Raw genomic sequence first — 18,592 nt, 5'->3', positions numbered from 1 at the left:
ATACAAATCAGTTAGTTGGTGTCATGCATATGGAAATCAGGCTATACTGGTTGTGCTTGATGTTTTGATTCACTAAAAAGAACCCACTAGTAAGACTCATACATTTAGGGATTCTGGCTTATAGTAATTGTTCAGTGTATTTAGATTTTCTGAAAAGAAGCATCTCATTAGAGTTATTGATTCAGGAATTGAACTATACTGATTGCTCTGTATGTTTTAATTCAGTAAAAAGAACTGTAAGAGTCTTTGGGAATCAGACTGTTTTAGTGCAGTACATTCAAATACGTATAACAACCGTTGATCGACTAACTTTTTTTAACCAATGTTGATGTGTTTTGTAATAAATTACTAGCTTGAAAAGACTGTTATTGCTTACTCTTGCTTTTATGTTTTCTCATCCTGTCTGAAGGCTGTTTGCCGGCAGCATCCCCAGACTGACGTTCATCAGCATGGGAGGCTTCATTTTCCTCGGAGCGTATGAGAAAGTGCGCCGTACGCTTTTATAAACACCATCAGCACGGGACGCTGTGGACCGGTTTGTATTGCACTGGTTTCTTCAACCAGACCAGGAGCAAACCGCAAACTACAGATCAGTGGAGGTCGGTCAAATCTGACTGAGAAACGCACCCTCTGTACCAGTCTTGAGGGCCACGGCGAGAACACCTGGTGCCTGGATAAAAAGATCACACAACACAGTGGTTTGCATTCCTGCTCTCCAGTGCACAACAGATTGAGTTGAACTGCCTGAATTCCACTTATGTTGCAAGACAGATCAAATTCAAACTTGATAGCAAGCTTACATGGATTTGCTAAAAAAGTAATTTTACGGCTGTTTGTATTAAAATATGACTGTGCTGGTATTTATCTACTGAGCTCATCAGTAACAAAGTTTAAATGTGTTACCAATATTATTCCAGTGGATTATCATTACATGTTGAGTCTAGACTTTGATCCCCAAGCTTGCTCTACCTGCTCCACTATTATTGGCTGAAAAAGACAGATTAGTCCACAGGTGTGAATGTTTGTCAGACCTGTCAAGAAGTGTGGGGCACAAGAACAACACCGAGCATTTGTCTCCAGCCCTGCAGCTCTTAGTCAACAACCACCTTTCACTGGAATGTGCTTCCTGTCCAAACACACAACTCAAACAATACTGATGAACGAGTGAAGAGCAACGCTGTCGTTTACTTGGTAAATGTATATCACAAAGGTCCACTGAAATAATAACAGGGTTGCAAATTTAGCTAAACATTAAATTGTTACTCCACTCCTTCAGAAATGATTCTAAAATGCAAATTTGATCAATGTTGAAAACAATTGTGTTGCTTCCTATATATATATTAGTATACATTATACATACAGTATAAATTTATGCTGTTACTGGGTGGGTGGATCAAATTAAAATATGCTTTTTAATGCATCTGACACCATTGACAAATTAAGAAAATGAAAAAAATAACAGAAAAGCTTCCTTCCTCGCATGGTTCATTAGCTGAGACATTTCTCTGCAAATATATAAATAATGTATCATTAAATGATAAAAACTCACATTTTAAAACATGCTTTTTTTCCTCATCTCAAGAATCAGTAATTTAAGCAACAGTGATACACTATTATATATTTTAAAATATTGCATTGTGATATAGATTTTTATTCTTTTTTTATTTTAGTATTTTGTTTAAATCCAATTTTAGCGAACATAAAATACCAACTTTCAAAAGCATAACAGGGTTGAATGGCTGAGCTTGATTAGTGCAGTCAACGCTATATATATTTTTTTTCTTTTTGCAATGCTGTAAAAGTCACTTAGTCACAACTATCAATATAGTAGTTTGATAATTCAAAATTTTTTTTAACCAATTAAATGTTTGTTTTAATTAATGAAAATATTTATTTTTTAATTCTTTAATAGAACTGAGAAAAACTAGACCAGTGAATTCAAGCTAGCTAAAATGTGCAAAATAAAAGAAAATTGATATATTTAAAGCTACTGGTGCAATTTCCTTTTTTTCCCCCAACAACTCAATAGAGTTTTGGTGGCTTAGAAATGTGAAGAGGCACTCGATTCAGTCATTTCAACCACTGTGCATCCAAATAAAAACACAAACCAGACGGCGTAAAAGAACAAAATGTGACTTTAATAAACACCTGCTATTTTGACACTTCAACAATTTTAGCCATGTGGGTGAACGGCTGTGATTAGAGTGGTGTTCAATAAATTAATCTAGTATAAAATCCAAACATCTGTATAGTTAACCTATTTGAGCTAGTTCACAGAGCTGGATTACAGTTAACCAGCTAACCACATTATCAGAGTACTGCTATGGTCAACAGTTTTTGGGGTTAATCTGGCATTTGCTGTAATCCAACTTTACAAAACAGTTCCCTAGTTTAGTAGTACAGATGTTATACTATTTGGCCTAAAAAACAACATTGGCTGTCGACATGAACCGGCTTGGCTCAGGCTAACTAATAAATGTAGCTTAGCATTAGCTGCTTTAGTCTTTAGCAAAGACTATGAGAGACTAGCTGACGAGGTGTTCACTTTTTCCTGCGTATTCCCTTTAGGTGAAGACATTCTGTGTGGTTGAGGTCCAGCACGCACAGCTTGAGTTTTCTAGAGAGACGCTCTTTCCCTTTTGTTATCTGGCAGCATTTAGCTTTGCTGCTAGCTAAAATTCACTGTTAGAACCAGTCTCTCTAAATATTATTTTTGGATAATTCATTATTTCGCCAAATATGTTAAAAAAAGAATACATTTAAAAATTCATTTTAAATACCACAGGTATGCGGGCAAGTGAAGCAGCTTTTGGTGGCGTGTACCTTTGTTAAAGGAAGAGCCTCGATTGCATCAGAAAATGGGAATTATCAAAGTGCTTATATTATCCCTTATGCCAATGTGTCATTTTTGGACGATAACAGACCTGAAAATTCAATGCAAAGCTCTTCCTTCATCCCATATATATTCTGACAAAGTAATATTCCAGGTTAAACACCAGTTAGTTATGACAAATACAATAGCTTTTTTGTTTTTCAAAGTACAAATTGAAATTATTTTGATTGTAAATGATGCAAAGCATTGTCTATTTAGTGAATTCCAATCATAATTACTTAAGTATCATTTATAGAGACTGTACTTACAACAACAACAAAAAATAATCTAGCCAATTAAACATTTCAGAGAAATATGTATTTTTTCAGTAAATATAAATTTACCAAAACAAATCCACTACTGGTCAACCACTATTGGCTGCGTTTATCTGATCAAGAATACAGTTATATTGTGAAATATTATCATTGAACTTTTCTCTTTTAATATAAAATATATTTGAATTCATCTTGAAACTTTTGCAAGTCACTTTTGAACAATGTAATGCATCCTTGCTAAATAAAAGTACTGTAGATCGTATCAATTCCCATGACTTTTCTAGACATCAAAAAAAGTAAATTCCCTGATATTTTAAGAACCCCGTTTCTTGTTTTTAACCTGGAATATTCCTTTAAGGCGATCTATTTTGATTGGGTTGTCTAAACTTCAAGTGCATTAAAAAAAAAATCCATTTGTGAGAGCATACAGACATCTCCCAATGAAAAACTGACTTTTGGATTCTTTGATCTTGTAATAAGGCACTGCTTATTAAACTGGGAAAAGCAATAGAGATCTGTTCAAAAAAAAAAAAGAAAAAAAAAAGCAATGAAATAAAAATAAAATATAACCACTCTGATCTCACCATGTGCTGAATAGAGTTAAACACCCTTTTGTAAAAGTTATAGAATACATACATTCACGTATTTATATATGAAAACTCTTATGTACAGCTCAAAGCCCAACGTTATAGCACTCTGTCATACATTTTGCATGCGTCAAATGCAAGTCACATTTCTGAAGTGTGAACAAAGCCTCCCTGAGGAGGATTATATTTATATACATCATTATCGCTCACATGGGACGTCATCGCCCCACTCAAGCTTCGCCTTCAAACTCCGGACGCCCCTATTCTGCATTCAGATAGATGGGGGCAGCTTTGTCTGTGCCCCTCAGTGTGAGGTAGCAGTTCTCAGTGCAAAAGGATAAAGAAGAGGGTTGGTGAGGCGTTAGTCACTGGCCCGTCTGAAGGATTCGCACTCATTTAGGGTGGCATCGGCCGTATGTGCATGTCCATTGGGTAATAGAGTCTGTTTGAGCTCGGACCCGATGTCACAGTCCCCAGGCAGGAGCTTTACTGGCCGATGGTAGCTCTCTTCAAGTGTGGGGGGGGTGTCTGACCTATTCACCAACCATCCTGAGAGAGATTAGAAAGAAAGTGAGGTCACTGAAACATCAACCTCACATAAATCAATCAGAACTGACATGATAAAATGTGTGTTTTTGCCCAGCGGTGGCAGGGATTGTGATTTACGGGGCATGAGTGAGTCTTCTTGAATTTATGGCTATCTAAAACACAGTCTGATGAATCGGTTTCCTGTTCGTTCTCACCTTTTCTGTCGCTGTACTGGTGCGACAAGGGTGATCCGGTCACCCTGTCGTGGTTGGTGGGAAAGATGGGAGTTTGGCTGTCTTTCCTGACCCCGTTGGGTGTGCCATTGCAGTGTGGTTCATTGTTGTGGCTGGTGAAAGTCGATGTTTGGTGTGTCTGCTGATACTCCAGGCCTGAAGGGGGCGCTATCCCGTGAGGGAGGTAGTTGCAGTGTTTGGAGTAGCTGGTGCCATTTTCCAAGCAGTCTGTGCACACGACTGGCCCATCATAGCCTGAAATGATAGAAACTTGCTTGGTTATGATGTTGTGCGACGATCATTTAAACACCGGACACTTCTTAAATTTGGCATGACGCGAAAATTCACCAATTCATCTCATTTGTAAATGCTTATGATGAACAATGCATCCAGGTAATACACAAAAATTTTTACTGATCCCAAACTTTTGAACAGCAGCATATTGTTTAAAAAAATGTTTTGACCTTGTAATGTTTAAATCTATTCAAGATTTTCTTTTGGAAATCTACTCGGAAAAATGTGGATACTCTACCATTGTTTTCTATGCGTCCGTTGGGTTGAGATCCACCATTGGACTCCACCCGTATGCACACGTCCTGTCTCTCTGATAAAGTGCCCTGAGAGGACAGGTAACTGGGGACATCAGGAGGGACAATTGTCTCGTCTATAAAAGGCAAGGGCAAAGGTTATAAATAAAACTCTTATGTAAAAAAATGAAATAAAAAATAAGTAAATGCTGAGCAAATACAAACTGTGTGAAAACACACACCTGTGTTTACACTGCACTCTTCGCTCTTCTTCCTCGTCTGGTAGATAATACACACCCAAACCAGTGACGTCACCACAATACTGGTCACCACAGCGATGACGATGATTCCCACCGTAACAGTGCTGGGGCTTGAAAAAGGCGCGCATTCCTCAAAGCGCTGGTAAACGTTGAGCTGGCAGTGAGCTCGCTCCGTGCCGAGCGTGTTGGACATGACACAGGTGTAGCGTCCAGCGTCCTCGAATGTGGTGCTACCGATCACCAAGAGCTGATTCCCTGGAGTGAAGTAGTGACGGTCGCTGGGTCTCAGAGGCTCCTCCCCCTTTAGCCAGGTGATGCGAGGAGGTGGGCTGCCTAGAGCCTTGCACTGCAACGCAACAGTCTCGCCCACTACAACATTTCGATCCTCCATTTCCTGTGCAAGATGAGGGGTCTCTGCAGGAAGATCACGGGGAATAGTTACTGAATTACATATGGACATGTGTAGAGTTGGCTAAGTAGATAGAGATCCCTTAAATGGCTTGACATCTATGTGATGGCTTTGAATCGTAATTTGCTACTTGCTGTTGCTAGCAAGTGGTACTTCTAATTTGAAGGGAGGGGGAAAAATCATGAGTATATGAAGATCTGTTAGATCTGTTTAAATTGAATTTTGTCAACTTTTAGGACTGGCCATAATGAAGGCATAAAAAAAAAAAAGTTGTCTGATTCCTGAACCAATGACTCTTGAGTCGTGTATTTATCTATTTTTTTTGAATAACATAACATGATAATTTTAATCTGATTTCTGATCAACTTAATCTTACAAACTGGTGGAAAAAACAAATAACCTTCAGTTTTTAAAAAGAACACGTATTCAATTCTTGAACAAATGACTCCTGTGAACTGGTTCTATCCACCGAATCCTAAACATATGGCATAACATGTTGAATTCCTGAATTAATGAATCTTAGGTTCTTTTTTAGTGAATCAAAAATATACAGAGAGTCTTGTCTAGTTTAAATGAATGAACTAGTTCTTCATAGTAAATGAAAAACATAACACAATCATTTTAGTCTGATTCCCAAACAAATGACTCTTATGAGCCTGTATTGCTTTTAATGAATCAAACACATACAGATTTACCAGCATAGTTCAGTTCCTGAAAAAAATCACTCTAATGAACTGGTTCATTTTGGTGAATCAAAAAACATACAGAATAACCAACCTAGTCCAGTTCCTGAACAAATATGACTCTTATGAGCCTATTTATTTTTAGTGAATCAAAAGCTACAGCAGGACCAGTGTAGTCTTATGTCTGAATAAATGGCTCTTATGAACTGGTTATTTTCTAGTGCCACCAGTACATAGTCTGATTTATTATACAGTCTGAACCTCACTTCAATTTTTTTTAGTGAAAAGAAGGCCAACTACACCACATCATATCCACTTTAAAATAATGAGTATTTTTTCTATTTCTGCCTAGCAGCTACTCAGTCGAGAGTTCAGAAACACTTAAAAATACCACTATGTGAGCCTTCAGCACTTCCTGTAACCCATGTGACCTCTTTCCTGACCTTTGACCTTCAAGCCCGCACATAAAGCCCAGCTGCTTCAGATGGGGAATGAACAAACATTCTTATGCAGAACTAAGCGGGGGGTAGCAAAACTCCAACAGCTTAATAAACAAATCCATAATGAGACAAAAAAAAAAAGTGTATTTTTACATAATGTAAATATGGCAAAAATGATCATACCTAGCACTGTTAGAGTGACGTTTGCGGAGATCATGCCTGCCGTGTTTTTGGCCGTGCAGCTGTACACGCCCATATCCTCAGGCTTCACGTCCATGATGAAGAAGACATCGTCATCAGGCATCACACGCATGCGGCGCTCTCGGGCGGCAGGGAAATCTGTTCCACCATCTTTCTGCCACGCAACTTGGGGAGTGGGATGTCCTTCAGCCGCACACTCCAACCGCGCCTTCGTGCCCGTCCGGATCGTGATGTCGCGTGGAGTCTTGACAAATGACGGCAGCACTGTGCACATAGAGAGGCAGAGGGGAAATTAGCCCTAGCAAGGATTATTCCCATAATGTTGCTACATCAGCACCAAACAAGCCCAGCATTCATAGCTGTGACTAACTCAATTGGCAATGGGAAATGGCTTGATTTGGACGGGCATGAAACCAAAATGCCTCAAGACAATCAATTAGCATCTGCTGCTCGAACTGACAAGCCATGTAATTCAAGTGTATTGCTAACAGCACAGAAAATAAAAATGCCCAAATTCTAGTGGCACAGTTCAGTCTGAATGCAAAAACTGAATTTTACTGATACAATTCACTGAAGCAAAAGCTCTGAGCAAATGTACCGTTTACAGTGACGCGGGCCCTGTTAGAGTAGGAGGAGCCAAAGTGATTGCTGATGATGCACTGGTAGCGGCCCTCATGGTTGAAGGTGACGTGCCGGAGGTGGAGGATAGTAGTATACTCCATGACCCCTCCATCACTGGCTCGCACATGGGCAAAATTCTCCACCTCGGCTTGACGTAGCGTCTCCTGGTCCTTGAGCCAGGTGAAGGTCATGGGCGAGCTGCTGCTGCTGGCGGCCGTGCAGGTCAGACGCACATCTTTGCCCAAAACTGCTGCCGTGGTGACAGGGTGAACGGTGATCTGGGGTTTGGGAAGGTCATCTGGAGCGGAAGTACAAGGATTAAGTTCTTTCTGACTGTGACTGACTTGTTTGCTTGTTAAAGACATTACAGCTCTGCTTACCACAAACAAAGCTCTGTGATGGGGCCTGGTAGATGCTGGTGCCCTTTAGGCTCTCCGGGTGGGCACACGTGGCCTGAACGCCAGCCTTCAGCCCTCGTGTTACCAGCCACTCCGGAAACCAGTGCAGCTGGCAGTCGCAGAGAAAACTATCACTCTGAATATGACTGCAGAGAGAGGGATCGAAAGAAAGATGAGTGAAAGCCAGATAGCAAGCATTTGAACTGTTAACTTCAACATGATGTGAATGGAAAAATAAAATAATAATAATAATAATAAATAGCAGTACAAAAACTATAGTAAATTAAAAATTTATTTCAGGCTAAATTTCAGAATATTATTTAGACAAAGTTTTTGAAAGAAATGTCTTATGTTCATTAATGCTGCATTTAGTTATTCAACAAAGTAAAAAACTGTTGTGCTACCTAATTTTTTGTCAAAATGTGATTTAGGATTCCTTGAATGTTCATTAATAATGCAATTCTTAAGACCTGCATTTATTTGAATTAGAAATTAATTCATTCTTCATTCAAAAAGTGTGTGTGTGTGTGTGTGTGTGTGTGTGTGTATGTATATATATATATATATATATATATATATATATATATATATATATATATATATATATATATATATATGTATATATATATATATATATATATATATATATATATATATATATATATATAAAATAATGGTATTACAAATAATCAATTCTCAGGAACATGGGTTAAAAAAAATCTGCATGAATGAAAAGTGAACTAAAGTGCACTTTTGAATATTAAAATTGTTATTTGTCATGTCGAACTTTGCATTTTAATTAACTGCCAGCTAAACATTCATGATGTCCAGAAACATAAACGGCTGTGTGTGTGAACCGGAGCACGTGTGTTAATGAGACTCACAGGTAGCGCAGGTTCTTCATCTTGCTAAATGCCTCGGGTTGGATGGAGCGGATGGCATTTTCCCCCAAGTTCCTGTTGAGAGATTAAAAAGGGCCCTCAGGCGTGACAGAAAGATGACATGGGAACGTTCACACACAGCTGCTGCACTCGCATGCAAGTCCGTAGCCTATTTTTATACGCGATAACTCTGAACAAGGTGGAAAGACCCCAATATCAGACGGAGAGTTACAGCGTCTGCACAAGTGCTTAAAAATTCCATTTCTTCTATGAAACTGACCATATGCTCCTTAACCTTGTTCCTGTGCAAGTTAAAGCTGGCTCTAACGAGACAAGAGCAGCTGGCCTTGCAAACCACCCCGTCCTCTCCTTTTACAAAGACACTATTAAATTGCTAGCAGCCCTCTTAAGCATTTACTTTTGGCAGCCGCTGCTGTAGGGGCCGAACGGCATTGTGGGATACTCACAGGTGCTCCAGAGCCTCGAGGCCCGAGAAGGCTTTCTTGGCCACCGACTTGATCTTGTTTCCAAACAGAGTTCTGCCGTTTCCAGACACGCAGAGCGAGAGGGAAGAGAGAGAGAGAAAGAGAGTGCACAATTAGTTGGACTGAATCTGATAAGAGAAGGGGATTGTGGGATTGGAAATCCGAACTGTGTATAGATTAGGAGGAGGGTGAGGAAACGGGGCCCCGGCGCAGCTCTTCAAAGCTTACTTTTATCTTTATTAGAATTTAATAGCGATGACAGGGTGGAGCCCAGAGCTCGAGGTCACATGAAAAGGAGCTTCAGTGGCTGGAGGACAACACAGCTTGTAAAATAAAAGTGGCCTTGTCAAGACTGTGGTTCGAACCCCTTGTAGGGGCTAATCCTGCTCGCTCTTCAAAAGCGGCAGCACACACACACACACACACACACCGCAGGACAATGAAAGGGCTCCCGATTTCCATTCTTAAGCATGTTGGACCAAGACAAGCCTCTGACAGTGCACTTCCTGTCCAAAAGGGCTCAAGACTCCTCAGTCAGCACCGTGAAAGCCGGCACCTCCTCATATAAACCAGATTTGACACCTGACAATGTTGTCGTTTCAATCAGGGGATGATCTTTCTGGCTTTGGGTCGGCGGATATTGGCTCACAATCCTGAGGCATGTCAGGAGCTGCTGCATGCTGGGGTAAATAAGACCTTCATAGCAGCTGACTAAAGTAGGGATGCACCAATATCACTAATCTGATCATTATTTTCATGTGGTCTATAGCTCAATAAAATTCTTTAAAAAATAAAGTATATTATTTTGAATTGAACTAAAACCATTTTTTAAATGCTACAAGTGAGTTTAGGCATCATTCGTCGACTGATATCAATCTGATTGTTTGTTATGGCTGGTAGCTGATAAATAGTCTGTGTTAAAAAAAAAATCTATATAAATGTGTAAAAATCAAAAAAAAAAAAAAAAAAGATTTTGTCTGAATTAATACAAAATGAACGAAAACCATTTCAAAGCACTTAGGAATCACAACAGCAATGAACAGTAGGAAAAAAAATATTTAAAAAAAATAACTGTTTGAAAAATTACATTTAACAATTTATCAAAATAGATCTGAATGATAATATCATTTGATATGGTTCTAGAATATACAAAAAGCATTACAAATACATTTTATAAAATTTTACAAAGTCTAAAAATGTATACATTTCTTAAAAAAAACGAACAAAAAAACCTATCCTCTGAATTCGCAAAAAAAAACAAAAAAAAAAACGATCATCTTAAAGAGCAAATAAAGGCATTCATTTAACTTTCAAAAATAAAATATAATAAAACAAATCTCAATGCTAGAGTAAAGTTTCATGAGGAACACCTAGTCTTTTTAACATGTGCTTGCAAGGAGTGATCCCAGAAAGCCCAGACCCTGCCGTGTCTGTCAGCGGACTGATGGTCTGTGTGTGCGCAACAACATCTGTCATCTCCTGAAAGACTAAGACATCACCTCCACTCATCTCCTCCGGCCCCCCAACCGTTCCTGAAGCAACCACCCATCTGCAGGTCACTCTCTGGGCAGCCTCGAGCCCTGGGCTTCCAAAACCAGCCCCATAATTCAAAGAGCTCTAGCAGTTCACTCGGACCAAACTTGTGGTTCCAAATAGAAACCATTGAAATAGATTCTAAGTGGATCCGTTGACATCATGAGCAGGTGCGCATGGAATCCGTGAATGAAGATTTAGGGTGTACAAATGATCCACAAGCAAATTATCAAACAAAACGGCAAGATTTGATCTGTAATCAATTAAACCAGAGTTGGCTGCCTTCCCCATCTTGTGGGAACAAAACAGCAGAAAAGACTTTGATGTTGTGCACATCACTCCCTTATTCTCCATTGCATATTCCCAGGAAGGGTGAATAGGATTTTTGGCAGGGGTTTGCATCAACAGGCGGCTTCCGCAGATTAGCGAAGCTCTGCTCCCATAACAAAAGGCCCAGTGCAGGGTGTTTGATGCGTCTGAACGCCTTCAATGATTCAATCACAAGAGCAAAGCCCAGAGCTCATCCCCTGTCTGTCAATGATGAAAAGTGTTCGCCCCAATACTCAAATTCAATTGAACTTGCCACTAAGGCTTCCCTTCCCAAATCTGCACTGCATGTAAGGTGTGGCTTGAGGTTACCTGCTCTTCCTCATTTATTTGATGAAATAAACAAAGCCGTGGAATGATTTTTTTATTACGCAAATCAGTGTCAAATGTAAAGTAGGGTTTTAGGGATGTCACTTGTCTGGGTTGCACCTGGTCCAAAAATAAAATGTTGAAGGAAAAGTGATAAAAGGAGAACATGTGACACTCACAGCTTGTTGAGGTTTTCCAAGCCAGTGAAGGCCCCATTGGTGTCCTCTATAGTGCCAGAAATGTCATTGTGGTCCAACTCACTGCAGAGACAAAAAAAAAAAAAGAGAGAGATTAGGAAAGAAAGATGGAGAGAATAAAACAACTGACCCTTTGTTAAGCTCCGCCCACATCCCATAGAGCATTGCATAGAAATGTATTTCAAACTTCAAAATATTGAAGGATATTTATTCTTTTGTAGTCTTGAAGTAATTGTAAAGCATTTTAAATTTTACAAATGTATTTTGTTTTATTTTAAATGTCAGTTTTAAATATAGTATAGTAGTTAAATATAGTAAATTTATTTTTTCCCAATCATTTCTGTACAAAAAAAAACAAAAACAAACAAACAAAAAAAAAAACACCCGGAAATGGGATTGGGACTGGTCAGTAAAGTTTTAAAGGCTGACAAAAGTTCGGCAGTGGCACAAGCTGCCCTGGACACCTGGTTGAAACAAGAACTCTTTCTTGCTCTCTCTCTCTCTCTCTGCCAACCAAGCACATTCTTTTCTTTGTGAATTGTGACATTAAGAAGCGCAGCAACGCACAGGCCAATGCATGAATAATTCATGACAGCTGAAAGTGCTTTGCACAAACACAACTCTTTCACACAGTTGCACACATATCCTCACTCCGACAGCCATTTGAATCCGTCAACACACCAACCGTGTTGGCAGGTAAAGGCATCGCATGGGCACATCACATAAAGCAACTCCAGACGAATCGAGGACAAACCCAGACGGTGCCAGCAGTCTGCCTACATGGCCTTAACTTTGACGCAAATCATTACTAATTCAAATTAGTTCTTTTAATTCAAACAATCATGTTTTAGTCAACCGTACTTCACTTTTTACAAGTATGCTATGGCATGGTAAGTTTCATCATCAGTGTTTGCATCATAACTTTTCAACATTAATTTTTTCTACACTGTTAAAAAAATTGCGGTTGTGTGTTCTATTCCTCCTGACCGAAAACCACCCCCTTGGCTCTTTCTGTTACTTTCCCTCCATGCCTGGCCTCAGCTGCCAATTTCCTATTCTTTCTGGCTGGCTGCTTGTGAATGGACCCTGGCTTGTTAATGACAGTGGGGCCGGAGGCCCCCAGGCCTGACCCCCACCTCCTCGGCTCAAAGACGGTCCGGTCCTGGTTTTTCACACCCGACCAGGGATCCTCTCGTCCGGACAGAAGCGAGTACCAATTAAAACCTCCCCTGCTTCTTTTCAACAGGAGCCCCAGTAAGGCACTAAGGCCATGATTAGATTAGAACTGGCTCAGATGAGAGTGAGAGAGAGAGAATGATATAAAGGAAATCAAGCAAGACATAAAGAAAAGACTCAACAAAAGAAAACAGAGGCCTCACAAATGCACTTCACAAGCCCCTTCCCCCCACACTCTGCCCACTGCCAGCAGCACTAAGGGCTGTGTTGTGCCTTGGCTTGTCACCCTACTGTGAAAAAACCTTCATCTAAGAAAGTAAAGGCAGAATTCTTCTCTCTTTTAAGAAACTAAATTGGGGAGGGGCATGAAGTGGCGGTTGAGACTTTGTGTGTCTATAGAAGTCAGGCTGGAGAGTTGGTCCCCCATAATGCCTTTCACTGCGTGCAAAAAAAACGTTGTTTCTTCTAGGGGGCCTTGAGCAGGGTGCACATGTGCATCCAACTTTGGTGGGAACCAACAAGGAAACAATGAGGAAAAGAAACCAGAAAGCTTTCTCACCAGACTTAAAAGCTTATGGCTACTTCAGCAAATGCCACTAAATCAATCAAAACATTCGTCTGCAACAGCGTTAATTAATTTAGAAACTATGTCTGATTTGTTTACTCATTTCAAAAAAGGAAAATGCTGTTGATCCATGCAGTGGATCAGTTGATTTCAATAGAAATGGTGCGCTTGTTGCATTTGAGTTGCAATATATTCTGACATTAAAAAAAATGTATTACTTATTTTTTATTAATCTGACAGTACAGATTGACTTAACATTCTTGGGTAGACATTAAAAGGAGTGAATAAACTTGAAACTTGACTCCGTGTGACAGAACTGTGGCATGATGATTGGCATGTGAATTTCAGAGCCACTGTGCCACAGCTTTGACAGCATCAAGTGTTTTTACACATGCAGGCTAAATCCTAGAGGATTTCTCACAGAGAAAGGACACTTACAGCGTCCGTAAGGAACTAAGGCCTCTAAACGCTCCCTCCGTGATGTGACCGATGGAATTGTGTCCCAAACGCAGCGAGTTCAGGTTCACCAGTTTGGAAAATCCACCCTCAGACAGCTTCGTCAGGTTATTATAGGACAGGTTCCTGAAAAAAAAGAATAACAAAGGAGAATTGCGTTTAGGTTTTGATTTTTCAGAATCCAGAATGTAGTTCATCACAGCAGGCCGTCCAGAATGCAATAACAGCCATGTCATAAACCTATCTGCAAAATCACGGCTGACCACTCAACTGATACCACAGTCAACATGCACTACCAATAAAGCCTTGTTACCCCCACAACCAACAAGAGTGTTAGCTAGAGGAAGATATCGCATACAAGGAGAACACGATACGCTTGACAGGACTGCCCACTGTATACACATTCACCCAGATAAGATCACTTTCACTCAGGTACAGATCTCCATGTACGTGGAGGATTAAGCGGTTTTCTTTAACTAGTATAAAGACAGATGAGTAAAAATAAAGCTGAGCTCCAAAACAATCCAGTGCATCATTAGGGGGGATAAACAGAGCTTATCTACAGCAAGACGAGAAGTGCTGTGTGTTTAGTGCAGTAGGTGATACTGCGGACAAATGCTTCCTTGTAATGTAAAGAATGGGTGCGATTCATTCTTTACCAGGTGTCAAATTTGAACAGTAACAAAGATGATATCCTCTTGTATATTTCCTACTGAATTCTATTTTATGGTATGCACACTACCATTTAAAAATCTGGGACAAGTAAGATTTGAATGTAAGAAGTGAATGCTTTTATTAAGCAGGGACTTGGCAGTTAGGTTAAGTAACATTGTATTATTCTCTTTAACAAGAAATAGATTGAATAGAAACAGAAGGAGCAGGAGACTGATAAAGAGAGGGATTTCTCACAGTTCTCGGAGTCTCTCACAGAAGCCCCAGCCCTCAGGATTAAAGTTAGAGATGGAGTTGTTGGAGAGATAGAGCTGCAGGAGTGACTCCAGGCCGTAGAGAGAGCCGCTGTTCACCTCGCGCAGACTGTTATAGTCAAGGTGCCTGAAGATGAAAAAAAATCATGAGCAATTTGGTGGATGTGCATTTGATTTATATGTAATATAAGTGAGAAACATAAAAGGGATAGTCGCCCCAAAAATGCTAAATTCTCTCATTAATTACTCACCCATTCCAAGCCCAAAAGGAACACAAATTAAGATATTTTTAATGAAATCCGAGAGCTTTCTGACCCTGTATTGACAGCAATGTAACCATCACAGTCAAGACCCAGAAAGGCAGCAAGGACATCGTTAAAATAGTCAATTTCTGAAGCCTCGAGAATACTTTTTGTGAAAAACAAAATAATGACTGACAGACATTTGACTCACAGATTCGTGATGGACACTGACACAGAGGAGAAAAACTTCATTTAAAGTTGTTACTTTTGTTTTCCTTCCTCACAAAAAGTATTTTCGTAGCTTCATAAAACTGAGGTTTAACCGTTGATGTCGCATGGACTATTTTAATGATGTCCTTACTAGCTTTCTGGGCCTTGAACGTGAGAGTTGCCTTGCTGTCTATGCCGGGTTCAGAAAGCTCTCGGATTTCATCAAAAATATCTTAATTTGTGCTCCAAAGATGGACGTTTGTCTTACGGGTTTGCAACCACCAAGGGTGAGTAATTTGTCATTTTTGGTTGAACTATTCCTTATCTAATTATCTAGCAAGATTTATGTTGTGGTAATGAAGGTTTGGACTCACAGAACCCTCATCCGGGCCAGACCCCAAAACGCCCCATCCGTCAGCTTGCTGATGTTGTTTCTCTGAAGCTTTAGAATTTCTAAACTGCTCAAACCTTGGAAGGTGAGTCCCTCAATCAACCGCAACTTGTTCCTGCTCAGCTCCCTACAAAAAAACAATTAAAAGCATTACCAATAAGGTTCAAGTATTTGAGGAAATTATGCAAGATATTGTGAAGACACAGACGAATAAAAATAACGGTTCTTTATTTGCATCTTATATCCTGGTGGGAAAGGGTTCTTCAGAATATTAAAATGTCTTTCACATTGCTGCAAAACCTCCTTTTTGTAACCTTTTTTTCTAAAGAATGTAATGTTGTAAACAGGCAGCATGTCCAGCTGACCATCAGCTCAAATAAAGCGGCTCTGATCCCTCTTTGATGTCATAAGTAACTAACCTATCCGTCTCGCTCACCAACATAGCTGTGGCTTTGTGGTTGCTGAAATGCACTCCAGGTGTGTGTGAGGTTTAATATGAGCTTATGTTGCCTCATGCATACAGAGATTCAGTATCACTCTGTCCACCTGAAGAACAAAGCACATTTTTGATGGAAGTCTGATATGAGCAGAAACAAAGAGCTTAGCTACAGATGGTTACGCTCGGGGCACAGATAGATCCATAGATCTGCAACGGAGAGAAAGAATTGTCCTGCTCTGATGTTTACCAATGGTTCTAAGATCCTGAATGCTGATACCTTTCAAATAACATGTGGAAGTCAGTGTCGGAGAAAGTACTTTAAACTGTAGTTTCCAAAGCTGTTGAATAATAAAATACAGTTTCAACTACTCAGCTACTCTCAAGTTAAAAATAGTTGATTTACTCTTTAAAAAAGTTTTTGTGTAAATGCAGAGTTACTTTTGACTTAAAAAAAAAAACAAAACATGCATGATGCTGACATCGAATACATCTGTCAAAAAGGTTTAACTATGTTGTGACATTAATTGAAGCACCTTTGCTAATAATCAAAACCAAAAAATTAAAAAGATGCACACTACCAACAAGTTTGGGGTCAGTATGATTTTGTACTTTTTAGTAATATTGTGAATTATTATTACACTTTATAATCATTATTTCTATTTATATATATATATATATATATATATATATATATATATATATATATATATATATATATATATATATATATATATATATACACACAATTAAAAATTCTTAATAAATAATTTTTCAAATATATGATGTATATAAATATTTCAAATGATTATATTTATTTTGGTATATTTTAAAATGTCATTTATTCCTGTGACGGCAAAGCTGTATTTTTAATCTTTAGTGTCACATGATTCTTCAGAAATTATCTAATATACTGATTTGGTGCTCAAGAAACATTTCTTATGAAACTTCTTATGAAAGTTGAAAACAGTGGCACTGTTTATGGACCATGATAAAAGAATGTCCCACTTCTATGGAAAATAACTATAAATTATATATATAAAAAAAATTATACTATAAATTATTTACTATCACTTATCCTTAATGCATCCTTGCTAAAAAAAGAAAAAAGAAAAAGGTGTATAACTGTGTAGTGCACTCACAGTTGTGTGAGCTTGGGCAGCTCCAGGCCTTTGACAGGAAGCTGGGTCAATCGGTTCCGGCTCAATCTGAGGATCTGCAGACTGCCGGCGAGGTTCTTAAATGCCCCGAACTCCAGATGAACAATTTTATTACTACTCAGGTGCCTACAGAAATGAAATATCCCGCTTCAGATTGTGAAAGAACACAGTATTACATGAAAACACAGATGTTCACAGTTCTATCTATTTTAAAGAGAGAACAAAGGGTTTCTCACAGGTCCTTGATTTGTAACCCCGGAGGGAAGCAGCGCTCTCTCAGCTCCGTGATGTCATTATTACTCAGATCTAGAGTCTCCAGAGCAGTGAAGTTCTGCAGCAGGCTCCCCTCCAGTCTGCGGATTTTATTATGGTGCCTAGAAGGAAGAAAAAAATAAATGAGCATATCATCTATTACACTATCCCTATACACAGCTCTATAAACCTTCAAGGAGTGTTTAATACGTTTTCACTTGACTCTCTGGACAGATTTCAGACTAATCTATTGTTTAATGTCTACACGGATCGTGCAAACAAATTGAACATCCTGACAAAGACTAAGACTACAGATCTGATTTCAAGGGTTACAATTCTTAAGGCACATTATTGCAATGTTTTTCAGTTTATTAGTGCATAGGCAACTATGCGAAACCATATGCTGACCCACATATCTGCGCTGATAGGCGGCTGGCTGCTCTAACCACATGAGGCTCTTTCGGAGAGAATGTGTCAATAGGGCTTTGAAGCCCAATGGAGGCTTGTTTCCACACACGCCTTCAGAAGTGCCAAGTGACTGTGGCTTGATACGGTAACTTGATTTGTCAACACACACATGCAGACGCACAAACACATACAAGCCTGGAATCCCAAACAAAAACCCAGCTATGGTGACAAATATCAGTCAGATGAAAGATTCATCTAAACCGGTTTATGTCTGTTTCTGTACGCATAGCTTTGGATGCAACAGAAGAGATTAAAATAAAATACTTTCATTCTATTCCGGTTTACAGTGAAAAGACGGCTATATGCCACTTAATTTAAACAATTTTTTTCTTCTTCACAAAATAACAATTTTCATCTAGTTTTTAGAGCAATTTTTATTTTTTGCAAAATTAGTCACACAATAGAGTAACAAATCATGCAAACTATTTTTTTTTTTTTTTTTTTTATGTTACAAATCCTGCATTTGATTTGGATTGGATTGTAAATGGACTGACACTTTTGTTTGCAAAAATATCACAATTTCCACACCGGACTTGGTTGGAGA

General features: G+C 39.0%; 2 protein-coding genes across 4 annotated transcripts in view; one reads left to right on the top strand and one right to left on the bottom strand.

The window, feature by feature from the left end:
* slc25a26 (solute carrier family 25 member 26) overlaps positions 1–1,279 on the top strand; it is a 44,267-nt gene extending 42,988 nt beyond the window's left edge. For 2 of the 3 annotated variants that reach the window (XM_026275363.1, XM_026275362.1), the window contains exon 10: positions 410–1,279. In XM_026275363.1, the coding sequence (XP_026131148.1) occupies positions 410–506 (97 nt within the window). In that variant the 3' untranslated portion in view covers positions 507–1,279. The remainder of the gene's footprint in view (positions 1–409) is intronic. The other variant, XR_003293245.1, reaches the window with a different exon arrangement.
* Positions 1,280–2,117: 838 nt separating this feature from the next.
* lrig1 (leucine-rich repeats and immunoglobulin-like domains 1) overlaps positions 2,118–18,592 on the bottom strand; it is a 36,612-nt gene continuing 20,137 nt past the window's right edge. The window contains exons 4-18 of the mRNA XM_026275358.1: positions 17,565–17,702; positions 17,311–17,454; positions 15,716–15,859; positions 14,873–15,016; positions 13,946–14,089; positions 11,749–11,829; positions 9,383–9,454; positions 8,919–8,990; positions 8,017–8,180; positions 7,614–7,934; positions 6,998–7,279; positions 5,265–5,696; positions 5,028–5,159; positions 4,478–4,750; positions 2,118–4,283 (exon numbers count right to left, since the gene is read on the bottom strand). Coding sequence (XP_026131143.1) covers positions 4,096–4,283; positions 4,478–4,750; positions 5,028–5,159; positions 5,265–5,696; positions 6,998–7,279; positions 7,614–7,934; positions 8,017–8,180; positions 8,919–8,990; positions 9,383–9,454; positions 11,749–11,829; positions 13,946–14,089; positions 14,873–15,016; positions 15,716–15,859; positions 17,311–17,454; positions 17,565–17,702 — 2,731 coding nt within the window. The 3' untranslated portion in view covers positions 2,118–4,095. The remainder of the gene's footprint in view (positions 4,284–4,477; positions 4,751–5,027; positions 5,160–5,264; positions 5,697–6,997; positions 7,280–7,613; positions 7,935–8,016; positions 8,181–8,918; positions 8,991–9,382; positions 9,455–11,748; positions 11,830–13,945; positions 14,090–14,872; positions 15,017–15,715; positions 15,860–17,310; positions 17,455–17,564; positions 17,703–18,592) is intronic.

The sequence above is a fragment of the Carassius auratus genome, chromosome 11, assembly GCF_003368295.1.
Source record: "Carassius auratus strain Wakin chromosome 11, ASM336829v1, whole genome shotgun sequence".
NCBI lineage: Eukaryota > Metazoa > Chordata > Actinopteri > Cypriniformes > Cyprinidae > Carassius > Carassius auratus.
This window is presented reverse-complemented; position numbering and strand designations above follow the sequence as displayed.